This window comes from the organism of the source record quoted next, unplaced genomic scaffold, assembly GCF_019419815.1.
Source record: "Pyrus x bretschneideri cultivar Hongxiangsu unplaced genomic scaffold, Pyrus_bretschneideri_v1 Contig8, whole genome shotgun sequence".
In the NCBI taxonomy this organism is placed as follows: Eukaryota; Viridiplantae; Streptophyta; class Magnoliopsida; order Rosales; family Rosaceae; genus Pyrus; species Pyrus x bretschneideri.
The window spans coordinates 1,080,500-1,102,251 of NW_025999820.1; the positions used below are offsets into that span (position 1 = coordinate 1,080,500).

General features: G+C 37.8%; 2 protein-coding genes across 3 annotated transcripts in view; both read right to left on the bottom strand.

The window, feature by feature from the left end:
• The window catches only part of LOC125473095 (40S ribosomal protein S13-like), a 34,474-nt gene extending 13,583 nt beyond the window's left edge, over window positions 1–20,891 (bottom strand). Inside the window, exons 1-5 of one of the 2 annotated variants that reach the window (XM_048575414.1) lie at window positions 20,738–20,891; window positions 20,539–20,611; window positions 19,592–19,730; window positions 19,312–19,498; window positions 18,487–18,733 (exon numbers count right to left, since the gene is read on the bottom strand). In XM_048575414.1, the coding sequence (XP_048431371.1) occupies window positions 18,700–18,733; window positions 19,312–19,498; window positions 19,592–19,730; window positions 20,539–20,611; window positions 20,738–20,760 (456 nt within the window). In that variant the 5' untranslated portion in view covers window positions 20,761–20,891 and the 3' untranslated portion in view covers window positions 18,487–18,699. Of the gene's footprint in view, window positions 1–18,486; window positions 18,734–19,311; window positions 19,499–19,591; window positions 19,731–20,538; window positions 20,612–20,737 lie in introns of those variants that run through there. The other variant, XM_048575415.1, reaches the window with a different exon arrangement.
• Window positions 15,990–17,527, bottom strand: LOC125473130 (eukaryotic translation initiation factor 3 subunit I-like). The gene is made up of 6 exons (XM_048575528.1): window positions 17,134–17,527; window positions 16,844–16,971; window positions 16,629–16,748; window positions 16,439–16,528; window positions 16,168–16,254; window positions 15,990–16,070 (listed from the first exon to the last, which is right to left on the bottom strand). The coding sequence occupies exons 1-6, from the start codon at window positions 17,516–17,518 to the stop codon at window positions 15,990–15,992; spliced, it is 891 nt and encodes a 296-aa protein (XP_048431485.1). The 5' UTR covers window positions 17,519–17,527.
• Window positions 20,892–21,752: the final 861 nt, after the last annotated feature.

The window sequence follows — 21,752 nt, forward strand, 5'->3', positions numbered from 1 at the left end:
CCATGGACTTAGAAAGGTGAATTCCATGTCTCACAGGAAGAAAACCTTTCTTAGATTGTTCCATCTGGAACCTATTTAGCACCTTATCAATGTACATAGATTGGGATAATCCAATTAATTTTCTGGATCTATCACGATAGAGCTTTATCCCAAGTACATAAGATGCATCTCCTAAATCTTTCATGTGGAAGGTTTTGGACAACCACACTTTTACAGAAGAAAGTACTGCAGTGTCATTCCCGAATAGTAATATGTCATCTACATATAACACTAGGAATACAACTGCTTCCCCAACGACTTTTTGATAAACACAATTGTCGTCTTCGTTTTGAGTAAAACCAAACGATTTGATTTCAGTATCAAAACGAATGTTCCAGCTCCTGGAGGCTTGCTTAAGTCCATAAATGGACCTCTGAAGCTTGCATACCTTAGTCTTTTCAGACTTGGACACGAAACCTTCGGGTTGAGCCATATAAAGCTCTTCCTCTAGGTAGCCGTTCAGAAAGGCTGTCTTCACGTCCATTTGCCAGATTTCATAATCATGGTACGCAGCTATAGCAAGCAAAATCCGAATGGACTTAATCATGGCTACAGGAGAGAAAGTTTCTTCATAGTCAATCCCTTCTCGTTGCCTGTAATCCTTGGCTACTAGTCTAGCCTTATAAGTCTCCACGTTCCCATCAACGCCTATCTTCCTCTTGAATACCCATTTATTTCCAACAGGTACTATACCTTCCGGAGGGTCTACAAGAGTCCAGACTTGATTTTGATACATGGAATCCATCTCGGATTTCATGGCCTCATGCCATCTCTTTGAATCAATGTCGAACATTGCTTCATTGTAGTCTCTAGGGTCCTCCTTTGTGTCATTGTCACCTAGAAGGTGCAATTCCGCAAAGTCATTGTCTAAGCCATACCTCCTAGGTTGCTTACTAACTCGTTCAGATCTACGTGGAGCTAGGGGTTCAGGAACAGGGTTGTCAACTTGTCGAGTGCTTGTTTGTGGTTCATCATTAATCTCATTAATTTCCTTCAATTCTATCTTGCTAGTTCCTTTAAGAACTAATTCATCCTCCATGAATATAGCAGTTCTGGCGACAAAGACTTTCTGGTCGTCAGGGTGATAGAATTCGTATCCATAGGTTTGTTTAGGATACCCCACAAAATAGCATTTAACGGATCTCGCTTCAAGCTTTCCAGCATCTTGTTTCTTAACGTATGCTGGACAACCCCAAATCTTAAGATGTTTAAGACTTGGCTTCTTTCCATACCATATCTCATATGGTGTTTGTGGAACAGATTTAGAAGGCACTGCATTTAGCAAATAAGCTGCTGTGTGTAGTGCATATCCCCAGAATGATATTGGTAGATCAGCGGAACTCATCATAGAACGAACCATGTTCATCAAGGTTCGGTTTCTCCTCTCAGAAACTCCGTTATGTTGAGGAGTTCCTGGTGGAGTCCACTGTGATACAATTCCACACTCTTTGAGATAATCTAGGAATTCGTCACTCAGATATTCACCCCCTCGATCCGATCTTAAGGTCTTTATCTGTTTCCCAGTTTGCTTCTCAACTTCATTCTTGAATTCTTTGAACCTTTCAAAGGACTCTGACTTGTACTTCATAAGATACAAATAGCCAAACCGAGAGTGATCGTCGGTGAATGTGATATAGTAGGAGAAGCCTCCTCTCGACGTAGTAGACATAGGTCCACATACGTCAGTGTGGATTAACCCTAGAATTTCAGTGGCACGCTCTCCTTTCCCAGTGAATGGAGATTTGGTCATCTTCCCCAGTAGACAAGGTTCACAAGTTCCCATAAGGTCATTACCTAATGGGCTAAGATATCCATCTTGCGAATCTTATCCTGGTTTACATGTCCAAGTTTAAGATGCCAAAGTCTAACTTGGTTAACTTCTTCTCTAGCCCTTTTGGGTTTTGAGGTATTCCCGCTTTCAATACAGTGCATCCCACTATTCGTCTCTAGGTGAAAAAGTCCCTCTATCATATTACCATGAGAGATAATACGACCGTTCAAGTATAAAGTGCAACTCATTTTGTCAAACAATACTGAGTGCCATCTCGTAAAAGCTTAGAGATAGAAATCAAATTCTTTATACATGAAGGAAAATATAAACAATTTTTAAGTTCCAGGACTTCCCCAGAGGGTAGGTTAAGCATGTAGGTGCCTATTGCTTTTGCAGAGATTTTGGCGCCGTTCCCAACTCGCACAACTATCTCCCCATTGCGCAGTGTCTTGCTCCCTACTAGTCCCTGCATCGTATTACAGATATGTTGACTAGCTCCTGAATCAAATATCCAGGAATTGGAGCTCACTGTAAAAGCACTTTCTATGACCGAAATAGTCTCTTCAAAAGTTCGTGTCATAAGGCTCGCAATGCGCACCCTGTATTTCTTCTTCCAACGTTCATCCCTTCCACAATGAAAGCATGTTCCTTTGGATTTCTTTGCCTTCTTCTTAAGAAACCTTTTCCTTGTTTTTGCATTCTTACTCCCACTGTCCTTTTTGAAACCTTTTTCAAATTTACAGCACATGTCAATCATCTCGTTAAAAGTATGATCGAATCTATTCACTTTATAGTTTACAATAAACTTAGTGAAATCATCCGAGAGATATGCAAGGAAAAAGTCTTGGGCCATTTTGTCAAGTATAATGGTGGGTAGTATTTTAGGCATGTCGTTAACTACATAACATAACAGAAATCGTATTAGATTGTTGATTAATCTACTTGATTGGGTCTTGAATCAAATAGTATCACCCACTATTTTTGGCAAACTCCACATCCCTCAATGGAATTCGAGAGTTATTTTGAACTCTTAGCGGGTTATGGGAGACTCACCATTACCAAGCCCACCTCACGATTATACGATGTTGGTTAGCAAAAATAATGATGAGAGAATAACGCATTATTCATTTACAACGTTTGTAATTACCCATCTTGTTTAGCCTCTAGAGAATGAATGCCTCAGAATTATATCATGTTGGCACCATTGCACTTAGTTAAGTTATTCCCACCATGCTTAGTTTATGTAGAGGTTCAAGCACAACCTCAGAATTATATCATGTTGGCATACTCGTTGTCTACACTCACCTCATCATATGTTTATGGACTCCTCCTGAATGTAAGCCCATACTTTGTACCTCCCCATTATAGGGTGAAGCCGGTGCATGAGTCACAAACGATTGGAGCCCACCACGGTGGAAGGCCTACGAAGAAATGTTCAAAACATCTCTCGTTTATCAACTTAATATTCGTTTGAGGGAGTAGTTTTGGGCTACATCAAAACATTTTAATCATATTAAAAGAACATGGCCCTATCATAACTATTGGTCCAAGTTAATATGATTTAGTAGCATATAATACTCCCACTGTTTCGTTGAAATAAGCGAGACTATATGGAACTACTAACGAACGCATTGCATCCTCATATGGACTATATAGTCATATTAGGTTTTAGGATGATTATGAACCGTTTGATTTGATCCAACACGAGCCTTGTGTTGGACCTTGGGTTTAAGGTAGATAGTTGTTGATTTTAGTTACGCGTTTAATTCAATTAAACCGTTATTTCCTATTGGGCGTTGGACCCAACTATTCCAATTTGCATACATATAATCAAAGAGGAATACATGAAATAATAAGAAGGGCTTATGCCCTTTTACAACACAAATAATGGACTTATGCCCTTTACAACAACTTGAACTAATCAAATTACATTCATATCTACATTACTTAAAACCCAAGCATTCATAATGTAAATCGGCCAATCACATAGCTCAATTATCGAGGCCTTTGGTTCATAATCACCCTTTTCTCAATTAACTAAATTAACTAAGAAAGCAACTTTAAACAATTGGTTTTTGGATCCATAGAATTGATTTAAATGGAACTAAATATAATGAAAATCCAATTCTCATTAAAGAGACAAAACAATTTTTGTTCTCATTCTATTTGGGCCATTTTGCAAATACACAAACTTTTGGGCCATAATACAAATACACAAAAGTATCAAAACTTTATTTAATTGCACAAAAGCCCCCCACTAGAGGGGTGGCCGGCCATTCATAGATATATTGAGTTTTTGATACAATAAAATTTTGTAAGTGGATTTTGGTGGGTGAGATTAAAGATAGTGGGGATGGTTTGAAAAGAAAATATACCTTTGATATAATTAAAACCATTTAATCATTTCTTACCAACAAACATCATCCATTAACTAATATTCAAAAATATATCTTTGACATAATCATCACCCATCAACTAATAATCAAAACTTTATGTAAAACATAAAACTTTTGAATCAAAACTTCAAAACTTTTTGTTCTTGATAAGAACTTCAAGAAATATGAAGAACATACATGAAAACTCATAATAGCTCCATGGATGTTTTCTTTCATCAAAACTCAAATTTTCACAACTCAAAAGAGGGTTAATATCCTAGGGTACTTAGGGGTTCCAAAAAGCACTTTAAAACCATTTTAACAAGCCTAACATGAACCCAAAAAATCACCCTTTGGATTTGGCCGAAATTCCCAAAACACTTGGCACCAACTTTTAGTTCCATTATTCATGCTTTAATGAAATACATCTACAACATTTGAGATGCTAAATTTTCAAGTAAAATTTATATTCAAAGCAAGAACAAAGCTTGTAACATTTACAACACTTAAATCACAAAATATGAAAAATCACAAAACCCAAAAGGATCCACCATAAACTAGGCCTAGGCTCTGATACCACTTGAAGGAAAAATTTTGTCCTAGCTAAGAACATGTAAGAACATTTGAATACATATGCAAACTAATAACTCTTTAAAGTAGGCATGCATTCAAAAACAATTCATAAAACCCATGACTTTCAAAGCCTAGTATATGGTGAACCATAAGACTCTTTAACAAAATTAAAGAGAATAAGAATTTAGAGATTCTTTACCCTTGAAGCTCATCCTTGATTACACAAGGGATTCACCCAAGTGGAGGGCCTTCAAGTCACCTCCTTGCTCCTTGAATCTTCCTTGTGATTTCCTCCCTTTTAGTGCTCCTTTTCTTCTTTGAGGATTTGATCTCCAAAACACCAAAAGTTTGGTGTCTCTAAGTCTCCACACCAAAGATATTGTGTGAAGATGAAATGGATGACTTAGGTAAGAAAGATTGCTAGATGTTCCTCACCTAAGGTAATGAGAGAATAGGTTTCACCCAAATTCAATTAGAAACCCCTTTTTAGGGTGAAATGGCTATAAAGATGTATTTATACCACCTCACAATGGAGTGGCAAACTTGCAATTAAGCCAAGTTCACTACCCTTAAGGTTATGGCCGGCCATTTAGTGTTTTTGGGCTTAATTGCCCATTTTGTTTTAGTTGTCATACAATCTTAAACATAATGGGCCTTGTGGGCCAAAACGTTTTTGTGCCCCGAAGCCCAAAACTAACTTAAACGCCCAATACGAACGTTTCGTATAATTAATTAACTATTTAATTAATCTTGACCATTCTTCAATTAAACCATTTAATTGCTTATCCATTTCATATAATTTCTTCACTTATATCTTTACTCGGTGTACGATCCATTAGGTTCCAATTAGCGAGGTAGTGGGCGATGTTACTCTTAACGATCGATTGTGAATTGAAACCACATTTCAATTCTCCCTTAAATTAGTGTTTGCTAATCTTTAGGGCTTCCACAAACCATGGGTGACGCCTAGCAGCATGTCATGGTTACCCAAGCTAAGTAGAAGTGGTTGGAGAACCTATCCAGTTACAACTACAATGCAATACGGTCCTTCTCTAATACAATACTCTTAATCACATTGTTTGAGTGATAGTTTGTTTCATGTCTTCTATCCAATGTGATACTTCTTTATATGATTCAATCGAATAAGATTTGGAACATCTTCCTTAGTCATATTCATATGCTTTGGCCAAAGACTCTCGAATCATATCTTAGAGTATTCTCCTTCCATCATGGAAGGTTAGAGATCCCTTGTTGTACATTCATATGCCTACATGACTAGATAGCTTGACCCCAACAATGCCGTGGACACTCCAATGGAATGCCGTTGACATAATCAAAGATCAAGGACCTAACCATTAGACATCAATGATGCCTCAGGTCAAAGGACTACTTTGCATATTGCAACTATTAAGTTCTTACATGACATGTATGTTCGAACTCTTATTTGATCGTAGTTCAGTGTACTCGATTACTCTTTCGAGCACCTATGTGTTTGCCTTAGTGTCCAACACCAAATGACTTGAGACTAGTTCATACTCACGCTTGAGTCGACATAACACATACTAACCTTAGCGGATTGTCAATGCCCAATTGGCAATCCTATGGCTAGGAACGTTTTAGGAATGAACATAAGAGAAAGGTCTCGTTAATTTAACTAACTTAAATCACTTGTCTCTTAGATCAAATACATTCCTTGGATTCCCTTATTGCTTAAACACAAGATACTATAAATAGTGATTAACAATAAGCTTTGCCCTTCTATTAAACATATAAAAGTTTAACACAATAAGTATTCCAAAAAGCTATTACATCAAATGAGTGGCTTTGTGGGCATACTTCCAACAATCTCCCACTTGCACTCAAAGCCATCCTCCCATGTATCTAATACCCATCTTTTCCATATGGCGGTCAAGTTGGATTTGAGACATTGGCTTCGTTAGTGGATCTGCTACGTTATCGGCCGAAGCAACTTTGAGGATGTTGACTTTCCCCTCGGCAGCATATCTTCTAATGATATTGAAGCGCCTATCAAAATGCTTGTTCTTTTGATGTGCCCTGGGTTCCTTGGCTTGAGCTATCGCCCCATTATTATCACAGTACAAAGTTACTGGTGACGTAATGGTTGGAACCACTCCAAGTTCAGTGATGAACTTCTGCATCCAGAACGCTTCTTTGCCGGCTTCAGCTGCAGCGACATATTCAGCCTCTGTCGTGGAATCAGCAATTACACTTTGTTTCTTGCTTTTCCAGCTGACAGCCCCACCATTCAGAGTGAATACATATCCGGAGTTGGAACTTCTATCATCGACGTCAGATTGGAAATCTGCGTCTGTATAACCTTCCACTCGCAACTCTGATGCTCCTCCATAAACGAGGAACATGTCCTTAGTTCTTCTTAAGTACTTAAGGACCGTCTTGACAGCTGCCCAGTGTTCTGATCCTGGGTTAGATTGATATCGACTAGTAATGCTCACAGCATATGCGATATCAGGCCTTGTGCATATCATGGCATACATGAGACTTCCTATGGCGGAAGCATAAGGAATAATATTCATTTGCCGTATCTCTTCAGGAGTTTTAGGTCCCATGGACTTAGAAAGGTGAATTCCATGTCTCACAGGAAGAAAACCTTTCTTAGATTGTTCCATCTGGAACCTATTTAGCACCTTATCAATGTACATAGATTGGGATAATCCAATTAATTTTCTGGATCTATCACGATAGAGCTTTATCCCAAGTACATAAGATGCATCTCCTAAATCTTTCATGTGGAAGGTTTTGGACAACCACACTTTTACAGAAGAAAGTACTGCAGTGTCATTCCCGAATAGTAATATGTCATCTACATATAACACTAGGAATACAACTGCTTCCCCAACGACTTTTTGATAAACACAATTGTCGTCTTCGTTTTGAGTAAAACCAAACGATTTGATTTCAGTATCAAAACGAATGTTCCAGCTCCTGGAGGCTTGCTTAAGTCCATAAATGGACCTCTGAAGCTTGCATACCTTAGTCTTTTCAGACTTGGACACGAAACCTTCGGGTTGAGCCATATAAAGCTCTTCCTCTAGGTAGCCGTTCAGAAAGGCTGTCTTCACGTCCATTTGCCAGATTTCATAATCATGGTACGCAGCTATAGCAAGCAAAATCCGAATGGACTTAATCATGGCTACAGGAGAGAAAGTTTCTTCATAGTCAATCCCTTCTCGTTGCCTGTAATCCTTGGCTACTAGTCTAGCCTTATAAGTCTCCACGTTCCCATCAACGCCTATCTTCCTCTTGAATACCCATTTATTTCCAACAGGTACTATACCTTCCGGAGGGTCTACAAGAGTCCAGACTTGATTTTGATACATGGAATCCATCTCGGATTTCATGGCCTCATGCCATCTCTTTGAATCAATGTCGAACATTGCTTCATTGTAGTCTCTAGGGTCCTCCTTTGTGTCATTGTCACCTAGAAGGTGCAATTCCGCAAAGTCATTGTCTAAGCCATACCTCCTAGGTTGCTTACTAACCCGTTCAGATCTACGTGGAGCTAGGGGTTCAGGAACAGGGTTGTCAACTTGTCGAGTGCTTGTTTGTGGTTCATCATTAATCTCATTAATTTCCTTCAATTCTATCTTGCTAGTTCCTTTAAGAACTAATTCATCCTCCATGAATATAGCAGTTCTGGCGACAAAGACTTTCTGGTCGTCAGGGTGATAGAATTCGTATCCATAGGTTTGTTTAGGATACCCCACAAAATAGCATTTAACGGATCTCGCTTCAAGCTTTCCAGCATCTTGTTTCTTAACGTATGCTGGACAACCCCAAATCTTAAGATGTTTAAGACTTGGCTTCTTTCCATACCATATCTCATATGGTGTTTGTGGAACAGATTTAGAAGGCACTGCATTTAGCAAATAAGCTGCTGTGTGTAGTGCATATCCCCAGAATGATATTGGTAGATCAGCGGAACTCATCATAGAACGAACCATGTTCATCAAGGTTCGGTTTCTCCTCTCAGAAACTCCGTTATGTTGAGGAGTTCCTGGTGGAGTCCACTGTGATACAATTCCACACTCTTTGAGATAATCTAGGAATTCGTCACTCAGATATTCACCCCCTCGATCCGATCTTAAGGTCTTTATCTGTTTCCCAGTTTGCTTCTCAACTTCATTCTTGAATTCTTTGAACCTTTCAAAGGACTCTGACTTGTACTTCATAAGATACAAATAGCCAAACCGAGAGTGATCGTCGGTGAATGTGATATAGTAGGAGAAGCCTCCTCTCGACGTAGTAGACATAGGTCCACATACGTCAGTGTGGATTAACCCTAGAATTTCAGTGGCACGCTCTCCTTTCCCAGTGAATGGAGATTTGGTCATCTTCCCCAGTAGACAAGGTTCACAAGTTCCCATAAGGTCATTACCTAATGGGCTAAGATATCCATCTTGCGAATCTTATCCTGGTTTACATGTCCAAGTTTAAGATGCCAAAGTCTAACTTGGTTAACTTCTTCTCTAGCCCTTTTGGGTTTTGAGGTATTCCCGCTTTCAATACAGTGCATCCCACTATTCGTCTCTAGGTGAAAAAGTCCCTCTATCATATTACCATGAGAGATAATACGACCGTTCAAGTATAAAGTGCAACTCATTTTGTCAAACAATACTGAGTGCCATCTCGTAAAAGCTTAGAGATAGAAATCAAATTCTTTATACATGAAGGAAAATATAAACAATTTTTAAGTTCCAGGACTTCCCCAGAGGGTAGGTTAAGCATGTAGGTGCCTATTGCTTTTGCAGAGATTTTGGCGCCGTTCCCAACTCGCACAACTATCTCCCCATTGCGCAGTGTCTTGCTCCCTACTAGTCCCTGCATCGTATTACAGATATGTTGACTAGCTCCTGAATCAAATATCCAGGAATTGGAGCTCACTGTAAAAGCACTTTCTATGACCGAAATAGTCTCTTCAAAAGTTCGTGTCATAAGGCTCGCAATGCGCACCCTGTATTTCTTCTTCCAACGTTCATCCCTTCCACAATGAAAGCATGTTCCTTTGGATTTCTTTGCCTTCTTCTTAAGAAACCTTTTCCTTGTTTTTGCATTCTTACTCCCACTGTCCTTTTTGAAACCTTTTTCAAATTTACAGCACATGTCAATCATCTCGTTAAAAGTATGATCGAATCTATTCACTTTATAGTTTACAATAAACTTAGTGAAATCATCCGAGAGATATGCAAGGAAAAAGTCTTGGGCCATTTTGTCAAGTATAATGGTGGGTAGTATTTTAGGCATGTCGTTAACTACATAACATAACAGAAATCGTATTAGATTGTTGATTAATCTACTTGATTGGGTCTTGAATCAAATAGTATCACCCACTATTTTTGGCAAACTCCACATCCCTCAATGGAATTCGAGAGTTATTTTGAACTCTTAGCGGGTTATGGGAGACTCACCATTACCAAGCCCACCTCACGATTATACGATGTTGGTTAGCAAAAATAATGATGAGAGAATAACGCATTATTCATTTACAACGTTTGTAATTACCCATCTTGTTTAGCCTCTAGAGAATGAATGCCTCAGAATTATATCATGTTGGCACCATTGCACTTAGTTAAGTTATTCCCACCATGCTTAGTTTATGTAGAGGTTCAAGCACAACCTCAGAATTATATCATGTTGGCATACTCGTTGTCTACACTCACCTCATCATATGTTTATGGACTCCTCCTGAATGTAAGCCCATACTTTGTACCTCCCCATTATAGGGTGAAGCCGGTGCATGAGTCACAAACGATTGGAGCCCACCACGGTGGAAGGCCTACGAAGAAATGTTCAAAACATCTCTCGTTTATCAACTTAATATTCGTTTGAGGGAGTAGTTTTGGGCTACATCAAAACATTTTAATCATATTAAAAGAACATGGCCCTATCATAACTATTGGTCCAAGTTAATATGATTTAGTAGCATATAATACTCCCACTGTTTCGTTGAAATAAGCGAGACTATATGGAACTACTAACGAACGCATTGCATCCTCATATGGACTATATAGTCATATTAGGTTTTAGGATGATTATGAACCGTTTGATTTGATCCAACACGAGCCTTGTGTTGGACCTTGGGTTTAAGGTAGATAGTTGTTGATTTTAGTTACGCGTTTAATTCAATTAAACCGTTATTTCCTATTGGGCGTTGGACCCAACTATTCCAATTTGCATACATATAATCAAAGAGGAATACATGAAATAATAAGAAGGGCTTATGCCCTTTTACAACACAAATAATGGACTTATGCCCTTTACAACAACTTGAACTAATCAAATTACATTCATATCTACATTACTTAAAACCCAAGCATTCATAATGTAAATCGGCCAATCACATAGCTCAATTATCGAGGCCTTTGGTTCATAATCACCCTTTTCTCAATTAACTAAATTAACTAAGAAAGCAACTTTAAACAATTGGTTTTTGGATCCATAGAATTGATTTAAATGGAACTAAATATAATGAAAATCCAATTCTCATTAAAGAGACAAAACAATTTTTGTTCTCATTCTATTTGGGCCATTTTGCAAATACACAAACTTTTGGGCCATAATACAAATACACAAAAGTATCAAAACTTTATTTAATTGCACAAAAGCCCCCCACTAGAGGGGTGGCCGGCCATTCATAGATATATTGAGTTTTTGATACAATAAAATTTTGTAAGTGGATTTTGGTGGGTGAGATTAAAGATAGAGGGGATGGTTTGAAAAGAAAATATACCTTTGATATAATTAAAACCATTTAATCATTTCTTACCAACAAACATCATCCATTAACTAATATTCAAAAATATATCTTTGACATAATCATCACCCATCAACTAATAATCAAAACTTTATGTAAAACATAAAACTTTTGAATCAAAACTTCAAAACTTTTTGTTCTTGATAAGAACTTCAAGAAATATGAAGAACATACATGAAAACTCATAATAGCTCCATGGATGTTTTCTTTCATCAAAACTCAAATTTTCACAACTCAAAAGAGGGTTAATATCCTAGGGTACTTAGGGGTTCCAAAAAGCACTTTAAAACCATTTTAACAAGCCTAACATGAACCCAAAAAATCACCCTTTGGATTTGGCCGAAATTCCCAAAACACTTGGCACCAACTTTTAGTTCCATTATTCATGCTTTAATGAAATACATCTACAACATTTGAGATGCTAAATTTTCAAGTAAAATTTATATTCAAAGCAAGAACAAAGCTTGTAACATTTACAACACTTAAATCACAAAATATGAAAAATCACAAAACCCAAAAGGATCCACCATAAACTAGGCCTAGGCTCTGATACCACTTGAAGGAAAAATTTTGTCCTAGCTAAGAACATGTAAGAACATTTGAATACATATGCAAACTAATAACTCTTTAAAGTAGGCATGCATTCAAAAACAATTCATAAAACCCATGACTTTCAAAGCCTAGTATATGGTGAACCATAAGACTCTTTAACAAAATTAAAGAGAACAAGAATTTAGAGATTCTTTACCCTTGAAGCTCATCCTTGATTACACAAGGGATTCACCCAAGTGGAGGGCCTTCAAGTCACCTCCTTGCTCCTTGAATCTTCCTTGTGATTTCCTCCCTTTTAGTGCTCCTTTTCTTCTTTGAGGATTTGATCTCCAAAACACCAAAAGTTTGGTGTCTCTAAGTCTCCACACCAAAGATATTGTGTGAAGATGAAATGGATGACTTAGGTAAGAAAGATTGCTAGATGTTCCTCACCTAAGGTAATGAGAGAATAGGTTTCACCCAAATTCAATTAGAAACCCCTTTTTAGGGTGAAATGGCTATAAAGATGTATTTATACCACCTCACAATGGAGTGGCAAACTTGCAATTAAGCCAAGTTCACTACCCTTAAGGTTATGGCCGGCCATTTAGTGTTTTTGGGCTTAATTGCCCATTTTGTTTTAGTTGTCATACAATCTTAAACATAATGGGCCTTGTGGGCCAAAACGTTTTTGTGCCCCGAAGCCCAAAACTAACTTAAACGCCCAATACGAACGTTTCGTATAATTAATTAACTATTTAATTAATCTTGACCATTCTTCAATTAAACCATTTAATTGCTTATCCATTTCATATAATTTCTTCACTTATATCTTTACTCGGTGTACGATCCATTAGGTTCCAATTAGCGAGGTAGTGGGCGATGTTACTCTTAACGATCGATTGTGAATTGAAACCACATTTCAATTCTCCCTTAAATTAGTGTTTGCTAATCTTTAGGGCTTCCACAAACCATGGGCGACGCCTAGCAGCATGTCATGGTTACCCAAGCTAAGTAGAAGTGGTTGGAGAACCTATCCAGTTACAACTACAATGCAATACGGTCCTTCTCTAATACAATACTCTTAATCACATTGTTTGAGTGATAGTTTGTTTCATGTCTTCTATCCAATGTGATACTTCTTTATATGATTCAATCGAATAAGATTTGGAACATCTTCCTTAGTCATATTCATATGCTTTGGCCAAAGACTCTCGAATCATATCTTAGAGTATTCTCCTTCCATCATGGAAGGTTAGAGATCCCTTGTTGTACATTCATATGCCTACATGACTAGATAGCTTGACCCCAACAATGCCGTGGACACTCCAATGGAATGCCGTTGACATAATCAAAGATCAAGGACCTAACCATTAGACATCAATGATGCCTCAGGTCAAAGGACTACTTTGCATATTGCAACTATTAAGTTCTTACATGACATGTATGTTCGAACTCTTATTTGATCGTAGTTCAGTGTACTCGATTACTCTTTCGAGCACCTATGTGTTTGCCTTAGTGTCCAACACCAAATGACTTGAGACTAGTTCATACTCACGCTTGAGTCGACATAACACATACTAACCTTAGCGGATTGTCAATGCCCAATTGGCAATCCTATGGCTAGGAACGTTTTAGGAATGAACATAAGAGAAAGGTCTCGTTAATTTAACTAACTTAAATCACTTGTCTCTTAGATCAAATACATTCCTTGGATTCCCTTATTGCTTAAACACAAGATACTATAAATAGTGATTAACAATAAGCTTTGCCCTTCTATTAAACATATAAAAGTTTAACACAATAAGTATTCCAAAAAGCTATTACATCAAATGAGTGGCTTTGTGGGCATACTTCCAACATCTTCATGCATCAAAGTAAATACTTCCTTGATCTTCTTAACAAGGCAAACATGGCAGGTGCCAAACCGTGTGTCACTCCACTTGGTACCACTAAACTTGATCACAGTGGTTCTTTACTCTCTGACCCCACTGAATATCGATCTCTGGTGGGTGGCTTACAGTATCTTACTTGGACAAGGCCTGATCTCTCTTTTGCTGTAAACCAAGTGTGTCAGTTTATGCATTCCCCACGGGCCCAACACATGCAGGCTGTCAAACGCATTCTTCGGTTTTTAAAAGGCACCCTTACACAAGGTCTTTGGTTTAAAAAGGGTTCTCTTGACCTCACGGTTTACTCTGATGCTGACTGGGCCGTTTGTACCTTTGATAGAAGGTCTACTACTGGTTTCTGTGTTTTTCTGGGTCCAAATCTGGTTAGTTGGAATGCTAAAAAGCAACCCACTGTTGCCAGATCTTCTATCGAAGCTGAATATCGAGCTTTAGCCCACACTGCAGCTGAAATCACTTGGATTTGCAAAGTGTTTTCTGATATCAACTTTCCTTTGTCTAAAGTTCCCACTCTTTGGTGTGATAACATTTCAGCTATTTCTCTTGCCTCCAATCCTGTGTTTCATGCTCGGACAAAGCATGTCGAAGTGGATTATCATTACATTCGGGAGCTAGTCTTGGCACATTTGATTAAAGTTCTTTATGTCTGCAGCCAAGATCAATTAGCTGATATTCATACCAAATCTCTATCAAAACACAGATTCTGTTTTTTGCAATCCAAGCTTCCTCTTGGCACTTTTCCTGTCCCCAGTCTCAGCTTGAGGGGGTGTAAAGAGTCTAGTGGTAATTGTATAGTTGGAGTTAGTTAGACAAGGGTAGATGTGTAATTAATTGATGTATGTTGAGGTCAGTTTTGTCAATAGAATTGTATCTATATATCCTGATGTAAATGTATTGATTACTGTTTTTTTGTGAAATGAGAAGAAGATATTTTTTACATCTCTGAGTTCTTGAAAGCAAAGATTCAATAATATATACATTTTTTTTAATAAAGAACCAACGGGTAGCTTCGTCCTAGCAGTTCATTCTTTCGGAGACCAAGAAGATGACATAAACATTTCAGTCTTCTTCTAACTACAATCAGACATTTTGTGTTATATAGAAAATGTCCAACGCTAATTTGGCTAATTAAATGCTTATCAAATAAGTAGAATAATATGGCATTAGCATTAGCATTAGCATAACCCCATTAAATATTAAACATATATACTAACACATTTCTTGGTAAAAACGGCGGCCTCATTATTTAGTTGTAGTTCATACGGTCTTTAGTTGAATAACTCATCATATTTCTTCATATACCATTTATTTAAGAGGTATAAGCGGACTCATCCTCCATCATTTCCACAATTTTGGTCATGAGAATCCAGCAGATTGCAGTTTTAGCTCCTTCAAGCTCTTCCTGCTAAATCTCCCACTAGTTTTTTCTTGATGACCAATTAGGTACGGTAAGTTCTTCATACACCAATTCTCAAGGATCGAATGTTTTTATGCACACTCCAAGGGCAATTTTTCTTTGGAGCTTCGCTGCACTTAGAGCAAACAATGGTACTCCACGTTTCTCGTGTTTGGAGTGGCAGTGTGCGCTACGAGCGGTAGGGTTTGTGCTCGGATGTAGGGGAGTGGTAGTGTAACAGATTCAAGTTACTGATACAAACTTTATAAATACAATCTTCTACTCAATTGTTTTAGAACCAGTGAACTGCATTTCACGTGATGGGGTTCCTTCACAGATGCTCGTAAGCCATAGTGAATTGCTTTGTAAATGTGCAGCTGTGGATGACGTAGCGGAATAGAAGCTACATTGTTCATAGCCAGTGAACTGGGAAGATGGCATAGCCAGATGAATATATGAGCCTACTTGCATGTTGCTTATAAACACAGTACTCTTTTCCAATTAACCGTATGAACATTTTTTATTTTATAGAAGCGATATTGTGAGAGGAGGGAATCATTGCTCGGGACCTCAAATGCAAAGGGTGAACGCTTATAATCAACTAAGCTATAAGCCCGTTGAAAGCCAAAGCATTTAAAGGTCCAAAATGCCCTTTAACACCTCCAATCTCTTCTTCAAGAATCTATAGGATCCGGAAAAAGAATTAAAAACCATGTACTGAAGAGACAACAACAAAGAACATTCATTCTACAAAACATAAACAAAGTCGAATGGTTTACCTTGTCGTAGAATTTGGCTTTGAATTTCCCAGCACGATGATCAGTTCTGGTGACATCTCCTGCATACTGACCACCACCAAGTACCACCTGGACAGCAACAAAAAGCATTTTGTTTTGATTAATTGCGCGTAAATGAGAGATGCGATGGAACTAAGTGTGTTGATTAAGTATAATCAAATCGTCAAACTTAGAACTTATGCAGGAAACTTTTTGACTTGAAACAAGTTGGCAAGAAGATAATGCAAACCCATTTGAGATGAAATGTACTTACATGATCAAGAAGAGGAGACATTGCAACAGCATTGACTGGACGCTCTGTCACATAGGTCTTGATAAGTGTCAACTCTCTAGTATCCCAAAGCTAAAAAATACGCAACAGAAAACCCAGTTCAGTAAAGAGTACAGAGCCGGCAACAACTCAATACGAACAAAAGAAAGGCGGCGAGTATGAGATGCATTGCCTTGGCAGATTGATCAAGGGAACCAGTTAGGAAATGTGAACCATCGGCGGATTTTGTAAGTGAAGTTATCGTCTTTTTGTGACCCACTTCCTGGTCGTTCTCCTTAAGTAATTTACCGGTCTGCAATACAACAACACAACGCTCATTGCCAACAAAGTTAACGAAGAGTTTCGAAATTTCAAATGCAAGAATTGAACAAGCCAACAATAACTCACCTCTGCATCCCAAATGCGAATAACTGCGTCTTCTCCGGCGCTTACGATGGTTCTGTTCGAAGGCCCCCAAACAGCTCTATTAATTCGTCCCTTAGGTCCCTTGAGAAACAAAATCGATTCACCAACCTCTGAAAAATCGAAACCAACGAATTATATATTACATTCAAAATTACATTCGAATTAGTTTAGCTTAAAGTAGTAATATCGCTCGTAATAAAAAAAACATCGTATTCAATTTCGTTTTATAAACTAAAAACAGGGCAAAGCAAATAAGAGGAGATTATTGTTACGATCTTCGGGGTCTCTGTCAATGCGCTTGACGTGAATCGCGGAAGTGACCCCCATGAAGGGGTCGGTGGTGATAACAGCCAGCCGATCGCCGACGGATAAGTCAACAGCCCTGGCCGGGGAGTCAAAGTTGAAGGTGAAGAGCAGTCGGCCGGTCTGAACGTCCCAAAGCTTGGCGGTCTGATCAGCGCTGCCAGTGATAAGGCGGGAGGAGTCCCGGGAAACGTCGCAGCACCAAACGGCGCCATTGTGGCCGCGATAGGTGCCGAGGTGCTCGCCATTGTCGGCGAACCAGACGGTGGGTTTGTGATCCTTGGCGCAGGAGAAGAGGAGGTCGCCGTCCCTGTTGTACTTGAGGAAGGTCAAGGGCCTCTCGTGCCCCTTCATCAGTATTGGCCTCAGGTTTGAATACAGCGGGAAAATCTAGAGGAATTTGGGGAACTAGGGTTTACAGTTTCCTAAGTCCTAATCCCAGCTATTTGTACCAGAAAAACTCCAAAACCCAATTGGGACTCGGAGTTCATATCCTCCTTCCCGCCAAAAAAAAAGTACTGTATTAAGAGAGTTTCTTGTCAACAATTATTTATTTATTATTATTATTTTTTGAGCTGTTGCGTTAGTGAATTAAATACTTAGGATGGTGCATCCAATTGAAATTTTAAGAGTTTTTAATTCTTATAATAGATTTAGGGATATCTAATCAGGCTTTTAAACGATCCTCTATAATTTAAAATGTATTAAATCATAATTTTAAGTGATTCAAAATGTATTTAATTCGGATTTTAAAGTTTATTAAAATTGTATTCAATTAGAAATTTATTTTAAAGAATTTGAAAAAGTTGAAGAATAAGAGAGAACTGAAGATATTTCGTAATGTATTTTAAGCATCCACAAATCTCACATTTGCTCATGAGATTGTAAGGGAATTGAATTAAAATTTTATCTGAAATCTCTCCAAATCTTTTAAATTCCATAAAAATGAATTAAAATCTCACAAATTCCCAATTGAATACTCTCCTTAGTTGAAGATCAAACTCAAACCATGGTATAAATGCATGATTACTTTCCATTATTGTGGTTAAGTATCATGCGTCTTGTCAACAAAAAAACACAAGCTAATTATATAGCATGGAAAAAATAGTGATTAACGAGGATTAAATAATAGAGGGTAAATTGAAAGCTACGTGAAAATTAGGAGGAAAATCAATAGTTTACTCTTTTAAGTATATCGAATATGGCGACACCCAATTGAAGAATTTGAATAGAAAACCCAGGTGTGGGTGTAGCAGAGAACTCTGATCGCTTTTGTTTGATTTTTCATATATGGCGACCAAAATCAACTCCCCATGGAAAACTAAACAAACACGAGAGATAGCACAGTTATGCAGCTGAATATGAGAAAAATATCCAAAACGCGCATCGACAACGAAGGAGTGTTCCACAGGATTCTGAATTAAGTCATCCAACTTGAAGCAAATGAAAGAAAATAAGACATTAAAGCATAAGTACTACTCTCTTAAAAAGTACATTAACAGGAGCAAACAAAACTGTTGCCAATCATATCCTTCCTAAGCCACAAGAGTGCTGGCGGTGGTCGATTCACTGCAAACAACAGAACCAAGGAGTAAGCATTCAAGGTAGCCGCTACAATTTCATTGCAAATGACACGACAGTTGACATGTAAACTTATAGTACAAGACACGGAACAACAACGATTTCATGGTGAGACCCGCTTCAGCCTAACAATGATTTATTACTTGTACAACAAGCATAACTATGAATTAGGAGGAAAGCCAACACACTTTGACATGACTCAAATTTCATTCTTCAAGGGAACAAATATTAGATTACCACGTTTAATAAGGTATTCCGATTTTGGATACGTAAGAACACCAGAAAACGAATTAGTTTACATAATACAGTACACAATTTGGTTAGGGCAGTGGTTTATGACTTATAGAATACATGAACTAAATCCAAGATTTGTAAAACCGCATCAAAGATTAAACTGCTGGGACCCATATCCAAAGTTTGATTTAGCAGACCTATGGCAGTGTTTATTACTTAACTATTCTGATAAAATTCTCAAGTGTTTTTTAGGCAATGACCCATCTGCGCATCTTCAAGTAAGATTAATGAAATCTATGACTACTTAAAATGAAATACAAAAAGGTACTTACTACTTCCAGACTGGTGGAAGCTTCTTTGTCTTCTTGTAGTAACGAGCAAGGCGATGGATTCTGCTCTCAACCAGAATCAGTCTAAATTTAGAATCCTTGTCCTTCCTGTTCCTCTCCAAATGCTTCCTGATTGAGACAGCCTTCTTGATCAGGTGGTAAAGATCCTCAGGAATTTCAGGGGCAAGACCTAACCACGCGAAAAGGAAAGTATAAGATATAATTTTCAAGATTTCTCCTATGAACAAAGAGGTTATTATGAAAACAAATTCAAGATACGCACCATGAGCCTTCAGAATACGCAAGATCTTGCTGCCAGTGACACTCTTCACCTGAGCAATACCGTGAGAATCACGAAGAATAACACCAATTTGAGAGGGTGTCAGACCCTTCTTGGCAAACTTGCAGATGTTCTCCTCAACCTAAAAGGCAAAAAACAACCTGATAAGCTATTAAACCATAATGCACAAAACACAAATAGAAATTTTGGTCTACTGCAGCAAGAGTGATACCTCTGGAACAATCAGGAGTTAAAAATAACCAAACTTCCATTTAGTCAATGGAGATTAAATGGAAAAAGGCATGCAGTAGACACAAAATCGTGTCACCATTCATTGTGTATTAACAGACCATATAAAACTTATTGAGTGAACACAGACCACAGAAACAAACAATTGAAGATTGGGTGAATATAAAATGGAAAGGAAAAAAAACACGGGAACTACTACCCAACAACATAAAAAGATAACAAGGTAACATAACATAGAAACTAAAAGTTAACTGCATCGCAAAGATGTAGCGGAATATAAGAAACAAAACTATAAGTTCGTTGCTAATTAAATTATCATTTATTACATAAGACAGCGATATCAAACTCCATGTTTTATTAGCTTCAACAAGATCAATTGTAGATCTTCATCAGTCAATCAATACAGACAGCACATCAAAAACAGATTAAACAACAAAGTGCGGCCTGGTTGCCAAAATTATAAAATACTACCCATAAAATGAAATCATAAAATCAGTTTAAATCTTTTAACATCCGAAACCAAATGGCAATGAACCTAGATTTTCCAACAATGGGGAACAAAATTGAGCTAAATATTCGAACTTTAGTCCATTTTCTCATCAGCCAAACAAATCTAAACACAACCCATATTCTCATCAACCAAACAAAAACCTAAAACAACCCAAATTAATTCAAGAGCTAAAGAGTTGGGGTTTTCTCACATCCTGTGTAGTGGTCTTCAACCAGCTAGGTGGGGTCCTCTTGTACGGCAAAGCCGAAGCTGAAATACCCTTTCTGCAAAACACCACAAAACACAAAAGCCACCATGAAAAACGGATCAATCCCAGTCAAATCAACGGCTCAAAGAGCACAAATCATCGGCTCACAGAACTTTGTTCAAAGAATGAGAAGAGAACGAACCCTCTGCTGTGCATACGCCCCATGATTGCCGGCTTGTAGTAGTGTATATGCAGCTGCTGGTGACTTTAGCTCCGCCGCTCCCTCTCTCTCTGTTGGTCGACCAGAAACGCTAGGTCCTATCAGTAACAACGAATATAAGCAAGGTGGTGGCTAGGGTTTTTAATAATTTTTGTTTATTGCTGTTCAGTCCTTGGGCTAGGGTTTTTAAGAATCTTTGTTTATTACTTCGGCCCGTGGGCTTAACTAATTAAATATTTGGGCCTACTTTCTTATGATTGTACTTATTTGGCCCTTGGGCCAACATAAGACTCAATAGTCATTTGGCAAACATACCAAAACTTCGATCTCAAAATCGTCAACCAAAATTTTATGAAATTACCATTTTAACTCTCCAATTAAAATTGAACATGAATAAGAAATATAGGCAAAAATGTAATTTTCTACACCTAAAATTTTGCTTTTTGTTTTTTCCTTTTCAAATCGTCACCTACATGTGGTTCTAACATATCTTTAATTAAAAATAAAAAATTAAAATTAAAGCTCTCTCCGTAGTCCCACATTCTCTCTCACTCTTCTCATCTCTCCTTTTATTTAAAAATAAAATAAAAAAATTTACACACACGCGCTCTGTGTGTGGCCATTTGCTAAGTCTCAGACCACGATTCATTTTGGCGTAAAAATTATTATTTTCCTAGTAAAGATTCATTGCCTACATATAGATTGATTCGGATCGACCTAGAGGCAAGGTAAACAAGGCAATGTATCTTGGGTCTCACTTTGAATCAAGCCTCATATTTTATGTTTCTTCATACCCTTCTATACATGTCTTGAAAATTTTCTTGTTCAATTATTATTGACAAAAGAGAAGAAAAAACAAAAACAAAAAAAAAATCTTTATTCTCCTAATCTTATGGCTAAACTAAGATCTATTAGTAGGACAAAGTTCAGTTGAACTGTGAATTATATCCACCAACTCCACAACCTAAATCATATGATCAAATGGACAAATGTAAGA